The following is a 12,162-nucleotide window of genomic DNA, read 5'->3' as shown; positions in this document are numbered from 1 at the left end:
GTGGAAACTTGTTTTCGTGTGGAAATCAGTTGTGCAGTTCTTGTGTAATATTGCTCACAAACATACTAACTAAAACTGACCTTTGCGTTCTCAATACATGGACAAAGGGCCCACGCGGCACTGGACTGAACCTGTGGGTCTGGGTTTTTCAACAAGCTCCATACCCAGCGGATTGCATCAAGTTCCTGTATGATCCTTGGGAAGGAAAAACACTCACGTGAGAAGTTAGTCAAATGCAATCAAGAATCATCACTAACTCCATTTGGAGGTGTGGCCTTCGTAAAGGTCGGGAAGACTGTTCCCAAATACGGTACTGGTTCATTTTTGCTAGAAAATCTTTCAGACACAAAAAAAAAAAAAAGAAAAAAAAAAGTGTTTTGTCAGAATAATTGTTTTGGAATAGCCCAAACGGAGCCCACACTTAAATCCAGCAAAATCTGAGGGATAACTGGAATGAGCGAATGTGATGTTTATTATAAAAATGTATACACATTATGTGCACCAGCCACAACATTGCAGAGAAGCACTGCATTGAGTTTCGAGCTGTTCCTCATTTATTTTATTCTCATGTAGCATGAAGGCAACCATAATTGCTCTCATTATGGTGTCGTACAGTTCTACACTGCTGCAAACTACAACCAAAATAAATACCGCTTTGATCTGAAAAACCTGGTCAATCAACTCAATTTCAAGTTAGGAAGGCCAAGTTCAGCGATGTTTCAGCGGGCTCCATAAAAATGGATGACTTTCAGCATCAGCGTTTCACCACAACACATTCCCCAGTCCTACTCACTTCCTCCCCAGGCGTAAAACTCACTCAGCTGCTGCGCTTACTCCAAATCCCGCACTACAGAAAAGCTCAGGTCAGAGGTTAACTGACATCTGTGTAAAGTGCTTCATGAACAGATTTATATATAGACGCCGAGACTAATTTTTAGTATGTTGGCTTGTTTTTAACCGAAGCCCCCCAAAAAAGTGACCCCTTTCCAAATCAAACACAGCCACAGACAGGTCGCTTTATATTTCATGGCACTTATATGAAGTTTACTTAAGCATGAGCTGTATTTCATGTCACATAGTCAAAATCCAGAATGCACCCGCTGTGTGGCGTAAATAACAACATGCGCGTTCCCCGTGTTGAGCTTGCACCAAACAGGGCCAACATTGAACGTTTTGTCATAATTGCTCAAACACCCTCGTAATCAGAGTATTGCCGTGACTGGCGATGAATGAACGCTCATGCGCCATCTGTCTTCCGTTTGCGCATAAATCAGCCTCCAATGATCATAACATCAGATTCCAGTCTGTGGGGCCTCTTAAATCTGCACCGAAGACCAAGAAGAAAAAGGAAGCGTCATATCAGCGGCCAGAACAGCTCTGTCTCCCTGTGAAGCAGGTATGAAACAGATTAGCATAGAAGTTGCAGCTGACAGTGATGGATTAGAGGAGTTGACCGCAGACCCTGGAGGTATCAAACAGTGTGTGTTCTTTCTTGTAGCAACACAGAATTCATTGGAGAAAATGCAACTGGAGTATTTCATGGAAAAAAAATTGGGGCTTGACCCAAAAAGACTTCCATGATCGTGATATTTGAGAAAGTGAGATTTGTCTGCTTTTGAATGAAAGATTTAATGGCTTGTAACACAACGTGGTGGTCTGCTAACTAGGGATGTAAAAGATATCCAAACATCACGATATGAAGCTCACGATGTGATAATTATCACGATATTGTGGGGAGGTTGGCGATATTTAAAAAAGGTCACGATATTGTAAAAAGAATGAACTCATACTAAAAAAAAAAAAAAAAGCGCAACATTGTGCTTTTGTACATTACATCAATGTTATGTTATGTTATTATGTGACTGCTTGCGAAGCAAAGCACGTACCGGCACAAATGAGGTATCAAAAGATGCGGCTCGACCTGACTCGGCGGGGAACCATTTTTTCCCCCGGAATTCCGAGTTACCATGGCGGCGCAATTCCCCCCCAAAAAAACCCACCAAAAAGCCCCACAAGAATGAATGGAGAAGGGGGAAAAAGAGCCACAAATTAAGCACCTTTTTCCAAGCCACGCTGTTTGCACATACATTAACCGACCAATATGATTTTTAGCTCATTTTGTTGCAATTTTTTGCATTAGCATGCTAAATGCTAGCTTAGCAAGCCAGTGCTAAATTAGCATGCTAACACTTAGTTAGCATATTAATGCTAATGCTAACTGGGCATGTTAATGGTAATGCTAAATTAGCATGCTAATGCTAGGTTAGCATGCTAATGCTAAGTTATCATGCTAATGCTAATGTTACATTAGCTTAGCATGCTAATGCTAGCTTGCTGACTGATTGAGAGGTAAAGTACACTAACATTTGGCAAACTGTTCAGTGCATTCTGCTTTCCACCTTGCAAGAGTCAGCAGTCACGTCCAAAATATCCGTGGAAATTTTTCTAGTTATTATTGTCATGCTATTATCATTATGTTATGTTAATGCACGCACACATTGAGTTCCTCCACATAATGGCTTGCATCACGGGCATATTCTGTTCCCCTTTATCTGACAATTAACGTAGATTTTAAACATAGAAGGGCCAAAACATCCCTAATGAAAAGTAAATTGCACTTAAAAAAAACTAGCCACCGGAGGGTGCTAGAAGTGCACAAATGGAAATCAACCTGACTTTTTTTAACAGATGTGTTGCGTTTAAATATCGTGAACATGACGACGACGATATTGTGGCAGTTTTAATATCAGGATATCACGATATTGCGCTTATCGTTACATCCCTACTGTACATACACACAATGCTAAAATAAAAACAAAACAGCTATTGACATAAAATTTTGTTTACAGCTGCAATTGTAAAAAGTAATTATATGTTCTGGCCTAAATATACATACTGTGAGAAAACACATGGAGAACATTTAGTTGCCTTAATCCGACATGATTCACTTTTTTGGGGTAGCCGAACGTCTGATATGACAACAATGTGTCAGCTTTTAACTATGTGAACCGGAGCTTGCCAGTTTTATTTGCATCCTAACTCAGAAATGCTTCTTTGGCCTTGTAAAAGCAACGAGGCACCGATGGAAGGTCCGCACTACTCTCCTGTATCGAGGGCAAGGTTTTTAAATGAACACAGAGTAAATACTGCATTTGACTGCGGGTCGCCGTGCATTCCCAGCCGTGTTGTCTTGGAAATGGGGAAGGCTTTACATGTATTTGTCTTGACAGTGGCCACAAAGCTCCAGTAAAATGCCAGGAATTAAACCAACCCGCATTTAGAGAAGCAGGTAAAATAAGCAAAGCCTTAAACAAAACTATTATTAAACCGGGGATCAAAGAGAAACATATCTGCAAAATACAAATTAAAGCTCCATAGCTTTCTTTAAACATCAACATGTGACAAGTTAATGACACAGTGTTTCAATCCAGCATTTGCTTGTCATTCTCTTGTCCGAGGAACTGAATGACCAAGAGTGTAGTTTAAAGTTATTTCAGTGATGACATGAGTAAGCTGCTAAAAAACATTCAAAAGGGACACCCCACATCGTGTTAACAATGGAGCCACATCAAATGAGCGAGCTATTATAATGCTCTCAATTGATAGTATGGGTTGTTCCATGCCAAATCACCCCCAACATTTTTAACCAAGTAGATTTAGATTTTAATGAAACTTGGTGTACTTGTTGATAGTGATTATAGAACACAAAATCTCAAATTTTAAGTAAATCGGAGGAGCTGTTTAGGAGCTGTGGCCTGCCGAATTGTGACATTTTTGGCGAAAAGGGGCGTGGCCACCTACATCTGAAGCCTTACCACAGGAACTACTGGGCCAACCTTCACAAACAAGGTATGGCTGGAAAGGGAATTCATAAATGATCAAAATCTGACAATCATTTAGAAGATTTCATTATATTTTAGTAACCTTTTGACCTTGAGTTCGCCATGAACACAATTTTCAACATTCAATGTACATTAAATGAATATTCAACTTCCAAAAAATATTCAGTTTGATTCCTGCTAAACAAAAAAACAACATCTTTGGAAAAAAATGATGTTGAATTCCCTTTCCAACAATACATGTTTTCAGTAGTTCAAAGAAAGATGGACACGCCCCTTTTTGCTGAAAATGTAATAAATCGCTGGGCGTAGCGCCAAAACCGCTTCTCCGATTGACCTCAAACTTGAGATTTAGTGTTGTTCCATCACTATCAACAAGTACACCAAGTTTCATTCAAATCAAAATCCGTTTGGTTTAACCCACTGGGTGATTTGGCATGGAACAACGAAATTAAACGATGCAGACTTACGCCATGTTGTCCAAATCCTCGGCACAGGCCTCCACCACTTTGGTTACATTCACTAACAGTGCCTGGTGAAAGGACAAGAATTCTGATCAGTTCATACACTTAAAATGATAGAAGGATGTTTAGAAAAGCGTGGTCGGCCATGCCTCGTTTCTTCCGACAAGCAGGTGGACGAGTGGTTTGAGGCCTCCACATTTGCGGATGGTGATCTTGTTTGCAGGCTTTTGAGCAAATTCCGCCAGGGCTCCCACCACATTAACCAGCACCTCTTCAGGCTGATTCGTCAGCAGGCCAATCAGAGTCTCCAGGACTTTATGATCCTGAAACCTTTCAAGGATAAAGGGGAATTTATTTTGGGGTACAACGTGTAGCTTGTTGTTTTCACACACAATATTCTATTATACAGGTAGCAAGGATATGTGTCTTTATTTTTATTTTATTTTTTTTTAATTTGTGATTTTGCCTTGTTTCCCAGTTGGACTCGGTAGAAAACTACAGCACACATTTAAGAGGGATATAATGTGGTCGAAGCAAACCTCAACAAACCCCTGATGTACAGTTAAGTTTCACTATCTTTATTCACAGTTACGGTTGCTGGCATCCCGTCGCTTAAGCTATTGTACAGGGCCAAGGTCATTTCGGTTTGGTCCATGTCCATAGAAGCATAAACTATTCTTGCAAGAAAAAACATTGCTAATGAACAGACAGAGCTGCCAAAGCTAACTTGGGTGAAATTCACCTTAAAGGCAAGCCAAGTGCGATAAACTGACTTCAGTATAATCTTGTAATCACAGATATAACTTTTGACATACAGTAGGTACAGGAATAGTAAATTGTGCTTATTTTGGTAAGCTAAATCACAAGTGACAAAGTGACAAAACCAACAGTAGAGTGACTTACGTTGTCAAGTCAATATGGTGGTAGGGGATGGATGTATGCTCATAAGTTAAAACATTCTTACTGCTTGGTTGAGAGAAATAATTAGTCCAGTGAGGTAATCCTCAATTATATTGAATTTTTCTACCCTCTTAACTCATTCACTCCCAGCCATTTTCACAGAAGCAATCCCGTTCGCTCCCGGCTGTTTTACTGGATTTTGACTGATTTTGCAAGGCCCACAGAATATTGTGTTCAATTGCTACAAAAGCATGGAACCTATCAAAAGAAAGATTAAAGTATCTTCTTTCATCAGGAAAAAAAGTATGTTTCTATCCGTTTCCATTTTGCAGCAATTAGCATTAGAAGAGAGTTTCATCAGTTTTCACAAATCTATTCAAAATTGTAAGTAATTGAGGTTTTTTTTCTACATGGCCCTGGTTGATCTCCTTTGCTCTGCTGCCACCTGCTGGCCGTTTGTGTAATAACTACCATTTCTGCAACCGTTCTTTGCAGTTGAGAGGCTGCATCAAAGCCTTCTGTATGCTCTAGCATAAAAAACAAAAACAAAAACGTATAAATACGTCTTTGGGACACTTAAAACATAAAAAAAAACATTTACACGTTATTGGGAGCAAATGAGTTAATTGGTTGGTCAGAGCAAAACTGTTACAGCCGACTTCAACTAGCAAAACACAAACAATATTGTAACTTGTGTTTCCTATGCATTTTTATTTGAGTCTTTTTGCTGCCGAATGACATGTAATCAATTAGCTGGCCGATCTAATTCCATTCCAGAACTAATTTGGACACCAAACATGAAACTTGGCAGATGGAATTTTCCATTTTCTCCATTCTTTTGCTAACACTTTCACACGTGTCCATAACACCTTTGTGTACAGACTGACTGGGTCACATATTGATGCATTCATAAATCTGCACTAAATAAAGTTCCATTGTTTCCACACGTCACTGGCAGATGCCTTTTCCCCGCCATTCCCAAACGACATAAAATGTTGGCCCGCGTTGCCCGTGCTTTGGCAGGTTCGTTGAAAATCATAAGCTTATGGTAGACAATATTGTCTTAAAATAAACACTTTGATGAAACATTAATCAGACAAAATGGCTAACACATGCTTCCTCTTGTCTTAAGTGGGAGTCCCCTAGACGAGTACACTGTCCAGACCGTGGAGAACATCAACGATGTAAAAAAAAAAAAAAAAAAAACAGAAAAAAAAAAATGCAACGACCAAGGTCTGTTTCTCGAGCATGCACTTATAACCAAAGAGCAAAAAAATAAATAAAAAAATAAAAATATAGAAAAAAACAAAAGTCTCTGCCTTTTATGTTTATTGTTGAAAAACAATTTGACAGTAATAGCTTGGTCACAAAGCTCTTGCCTGACCTTGACATTTATTTCAAATCAGGCAGAGTTTAAAAAAAATAAAAAATAAAAATTGCTCTGCACCCTGCTGACTTCCTTGTGAAGATGTGACCACATCTGACCCTTCTTTCACACCCAAACTGTCCACAAGAGCTACAAAATGACAGGCCCATTCATATTTGAGTCCTGTGACACCATCATTAAGATAACTTTGTGACAGCGTGATTTACTGTGAGGGCAACCAGAAAGTTTCATGTTTGTACATATGTGTTACTAAATAAGACGTACAAGCGATTTATTCCTGTCGCGGCTATCAATAGAAGCTATGTGCTATTTTGAAAAGCACGAAGAGATGGCATATGGCCTGCACTGGCACTGAGTGTTTTAAACTGACAAATTAATCAAAGCTTGTGCAGTTGACTTGTTTTATACGAATCCAAGTTGCGGTCTGGGAATTTATTTTCCGCTTTTTTTATGTTAAAAGATTGTGTAGCGCCAATCAATGAAAATGATAGCAGTCTACATCTGAATTCTCAATGGCATATTTTGGAGAAATCCAGTTAAACTAACATAAAACATTTGGTTGATGTTTCTGCTTCTGTAAAGCAAGATTTGCTTAACTTGTGGCAGCATACACTCAGCAACACTGGGGGAAGACTTAAATTAGACTTTAAATGTAGGATATCATTCTGTCACGTATGATATATGAAGTGCTGAAAGTTGCATTTAAGAGCGACTCAGCCTTTTTTTTTTTTTTTTTCTAAAATCTATAAATTCCTCTCTGCCATTTCAACTATTCACTCGGGAGGAGGAATTTTCAGATAAGCTCACCTCAAACAGCAATTGAATGTCCACTTAATGTACTCAATTATTCGTGCTTTGGCAAAGTCTGTCAACTGGTGCGAATTGTGCTCAAGTCACGGGAGTAAAAGACCACAGAACATTTTACGCAGCAAATTACATCATTCAGACACAATAGTAAAGACATCATCACGCTAGTGGAAACAGTGATACATCGTGCCCCCCTATAAAAGTTAAACGCCGTGAGATGATGACAATAACGCATGTGCGTATGCATGTGTGTACCAGTGGGAGAAAATAAGGGGACACGATGTCGCAAGCTTACACTTCGAGGTTCTCCGGGCTGAGGGAACACTTCCAGATGGCTCCGGTGGCGGCAGCCATGAGCTTTTTGTTTTCCGTCTTGCCCAGAAGTGAAACCAACGCCTGCAGACCTCGGCTCTCATTCACTAAGGTGCGGGTCCGTTTGTTTTCTGCACACTGTAATTGAAAAAGGCACGTACATTTTATATTTATGATGATGATGATGGATATATTTTTATAGTAAGGATTAGTGATAGATCGATATGTTTTTTTTTCAAGGCCGATATCAATACGGTTATTAATAATCAAGGAGACCGATAACCGATATTTCAAGCCGTTATTCATTTGCTGTAATCGAGAATATATTAGCGTCAAAATAAAAAAAAAAAAAAGTTTTCTTTGAACTTTAAACAAAGAATTGACAGCTTTGTTTACAAAATATAACCAAAATTGCAGGGTCATCAGCATGTGTTAAGCTAAATTAAAAACTAAGTAAGTAAACAGTTCCCTAAACTTTCTACAGTAAATAAAGTTTTTACATAATTTCAACATCATTTCTTATTTTTTATTTTTTATTTTATTTTTTTTTATTAACTAATTCATTCCCAGCCATTTTCACTGAAGCAACCCCCTTCACTCTCGCGCCGATTTACTGGATTTTGACTGATTTTGCAAGGCCCACAGAATATTGTGTTCTATTGCTATAAAAACATGGAACCTACCAAAAGAAATATTAGTGTCTTCTTTCATTAGGAAAAAAAAAAAGGTTATTTGTATCTGTTTCCGTTTTGCAGCAATTAGCATTAGAATATAGCTAAGTTTCATCATTATTCACATTCCTGGTGAAAACACTGACAAAAAGAGCTTGTTGCAACATGGCCCTGCCTGATCTCTTATACTCTGCTGCCACTTGCTGGCCGTTTTATTAAATAACTACCACTGCTTTAAACCACCTCTTCATGTTAGAAGTTGTATCAAAACATTCTGTATGCGCTTGCATAAAAAAACAAAAAAACGTGTAAATACGTTTTTGGGAGGGAGGGCCACAGTAGTAAAAAAAACGTGTTTACACGTTTTTGTGTGGATTTTTGTATTTTATTTTTAAATATAGAAAAAATGAGTTCCCAATGTCCGCATCATTTTTTTTTTTTTATAAAGTGGAAGTTCAAATAAATCCATAAATAAAAGTTCCCCGTATGTCACTGAGCAACAAATGCATGCAAAATATGACTGTAGGTAATTCGGGGTTCAGGGTTCACAAGATTTCAAACGATCTTCGCAGACAGTAAAAAAACAAAAAACAAAAAAACATCTGAATATATTGTAAAATTAAAATATGATGAAAACCCTAAATTCGCTATGTTCGCAAGCACTGACCACTCAGTGAGATACCAGCTTTATCGGCTTTCAGATTCGTCATAAGGCCGATGCCGATTGTTGCCATCCCGGTCCGTCCCTACTAAGGATGCTTTGCTCACGAGAAATACATGGGTAACATTTCATGAAATCACAATATCTCCTGTGCAGTCACAATGGGTGTATGCTCAATTCAGACATGTCAAGTTATTGATTAGCAACCAAGGTGTAGTCTGCTTTCACCCGAAGATAGCTGAGGTATGCTACCTCAACAGGATAAGCAGCATAGAAAATGCATGTATGGTCTTTGATTTGGATTCTCGATTTCCCAACAAAATCAAACATCTACCTTGAAGATGACGTTTGCGCAATGTATCCGCAGCTCGTCATTGTCATTGCTGAGGTTCTGAACCAAATCTTTGATCATGCCGTCCGATTGAACTGCATTTCTGCAACTTTCCTGCATTAACAAAACATTTCACAGACCGTCATCTTGCCAATAAGCAAGTCTGAAGATGAACCGTCGTCACCTCGTCGGCGCAGTTCTGCAGGATTCCCGCCACCGGGATGAGCATGTTCATCTGTGGAGACTTGAGCAGGCGTCCCAGTAGAGGGATGCCGCCGGCCTTGTGGATGGCCTCTTTGTTTTTGGGACTCTTGCTACAGCTCCACAGCGCTAAAACCCCAAAGCGGGCCACCTCAACATCTTTCTCCAGCTTTGGGTCCACGTTTGTTAAATCGGGGGCACAGTCCAGCAGTTTCACCTGATCAGACAAAATACAAGACATATGGATGGAAGTTGGAACAAACATGTACATAAAACAGCCTGACAATCATTCCGTTTCAATCTATAGTTCTTAATGAGACAGAACAGGCCAGACTATCACTGTCCGGTTCAAAGGTGGTCTTGTACCAAATCGTGAAATTCATCTGCCCGTTTGAGCGACTCGCACATTAGAACATCTGATTTTGAGACTGAGGAAAATATACAACAGTGTAGCGGCTTTAATCACTGGGCGCTCTGTCAACAAACACGAATGCAGGTCAAAGGATGTAGGAGGGGCATTCTGATTGGCTTCAACACCCAATCTGGTCTTTGTAAAAGGAAGGACAGGTGAACTGCTATCTTTTGATTATGTATTTCGACGGTAAAACCTGTAAATTTTACTCTAAAGAGTCAATTTGTTCCTACTCTAAACAAAGTCAAATTTACACTTGGGGGGGGGGGGGGGGGGGGGGGGGAGGGGGGGGAATAAATAAATAAATAATAATAATTTAAAAAAAAAGTAAAATATTCGGAGTAAATTTTATTCAAAGTATATTTCGTGTGTACGAGAGAATTTGACAATCATGAAATAACCATTCACTGCCAGCCATTTGAGAAAATTTCAAAATGTTTAATACCCATGTGATATTACGTTCAATTATATATAAACCGAATCTATCAAATAACAGAATAGACTCCCTACATTTTGTCCCGTCCCGTTCTTTTATAATTGACAGTATAAAAAATGTAGGTTTGCCAAAATACAGCCAGCCATGGACTCTGAAACTGTGCTTATTTCGTATAAAATGGGGCAATGATGTCATCTACCGGTAGTTGGGCATCAGTAAAGTTGTTTCCAAGTTTGATATTTACTGTGGAGCATAGTCAGATTAGCCCCCATTTATCTCCACTCTAAAAAAATACAATTGACGAGTATACTTGTCAAAGGCAGTGAATGAGTTAAAGATTTTGAGATTCTGACTGGCAGAGAATAAATTCTTCTCTACTTTGTATGTGGTCAATCCAACAATGCACCATGATCTGTATAATTTTTTTGGGCAAATACATACCAGTTTACTAATACCGTTGTACTTTCGAACAGTTCTCCTTGCCCTGCGGAAGCTGGTCAGATTAGCAATGGTCTCAGCAGCTAGGGCCTTCACATCTTTATTTCGTGAGTCCAGGACATTCACGATGCTTCGCAAGCCTCCGTTGTCAACGATGCAGCGGCGGGTTTGGGCATTGTGGCTGATATCTCGGAGGATTTCCAGAGATCCAAGCTAAAAATCAAACAAATCACAAAAGAAATGTGTTAGTTTTATGGAAAAAGAAAAGCAATTTTATGACATTTGTAGAAGACATGCTGGAGGGGCTTTCAGGGTAGGCAATGTACCAAGCATCTTGGTGTAAAATACAAATTGGCACACAAAAGATTGGCTCTGAGCAGGCAATCCAAGTCAAGACTTGACAAAATGACTCACTTGGAGATTGACTTCATCCAAATGCAGAATGTTCGTGAGTACTTTGAGGCCACCGGAGTCCTGCATGGCCAGATGATACGTCTCTTGCGTCAGGTCAAAGTTCATCAAGGCGTATAGACTCAGCAAAGTGGCTGTCTGGTCGCCTGCCTGGAATTATAAATCCGATCAGGACTGATGAGACAAAAGATGTGTCCCAAGCAAAAAGGCCTTTTGGCGGGTTTATGAGCAGTAGTGTCAACCCTTGTTTAGCACTTGAGAACAACTACAGCTGTTTTCTTGAGATAAAACCAATGAAAACAGCAGAGGACCCAGAATTGAACCCTGTGGAACACCATGTTCCGTATATACATATATGAATTCACACACAGCTTAACTTAAAAACATTACCAACAAATATTTTAAGAAAAAAAAAGTGAAATCTCACACCCTCACTTTCCCTCACTAGTATCGCCCACAACAACCCGAGCCGTTCGCTATTTAGCTTTGTGGCGGGAGCTGATGGAAATATATTATTTGCTAACACAGGGCTGCACTCCGACTCTAGTGCCAAGACCAGAAGCCATTAGGTACCGCTCCAAGAAAAAAAAAAAAACACTATTAGCATTCAAACCCCCAAAACTAATGTGGATCTGGCATTTGAAACGATAAATATGTTTTGACAGTTGCTAAACAGCCTCATTTATTTTAAACCTGCAATTGAAACCGAACAGGAGCTTTGTTTTTTTCCTCAAAGTGATTATTATAGATTGAAATAAAAACAATCCAGAATAGAAAATAGAACACGGTTAAATTTTGTAGTAGAGAAGTTAACCTATCTGGCGTCATTTATTTTATATTCTCACCATACTGCACAGCTCCATAATCTTAGTTGTGTTTGTGGATGGATAGT

General features: G+C 39.2%; 1 protein-coding gene across 10 annotated transcripts in view; it reads right to left on the bottom strand.

The window, feature by feature from the left end:
• The window catches only part of odad2 (outer dynein arm docking complex subunit 2), a 126,488-nt gene that overhangs the window by 13,202 nt on the left and 101,124 nt on the right, over window positions 1–12,162 (bottom strand). For all 10 annotated transcript variants that reach the window (XM_077509417.1, XM_077509414.1, XM_077509418.1 and 7 more), the window contains 8 exons: window positions 11,274–11,420; window positions 10,863–11,072; window positions 9,557–9,790; window positions 9,376–9,486; window positions 7,693–7,847; window positions 4,453–4,633; window positions 4,310–4,371; window positions 81–195 (listed from right to left, as the gene is read on the bottom strand). In XM_077509417.1, the coding sequence (XP_077365543.1) occupies window positions 81–195; window positions 4,310–4,371; window positions 4,453–4,633; window positions 7,693–7,847; window positions 9,376–9,486; window positions 9,557–9,790; window positions 10,863–11,072; window positions 11,274–11,420 (1,215 nt within the window). The remainder of the gene's footprint in view (window positions 1–80; window positions 196–4,309; window positions 4,372–4,452; window positions 4,634–7,692; window positions 7,848–9,375; window positions 9,487–9,556; window positions 9,791–10,862; window positions 11,073–11,273; window positions 11,421–12,162) is intronic.

This window comes from Festucalex cinctus, chromosome 20 (assembly GCF_051991245.1).
Source record: "Festucalex cinctus isolate MCC-2025b chromosome 20, RoL_Fcin_1.0, whole genome shotgun sequence".
NCBI lineage: Eukaryota > Metazoa > Chordata > Actinopteri > Syngnathiformes > Syngnathidae > Festucalex > Festucalex cinctus.
This window is presented reverse-complemented; position numbering and strand designations above follow the sequence as displayed.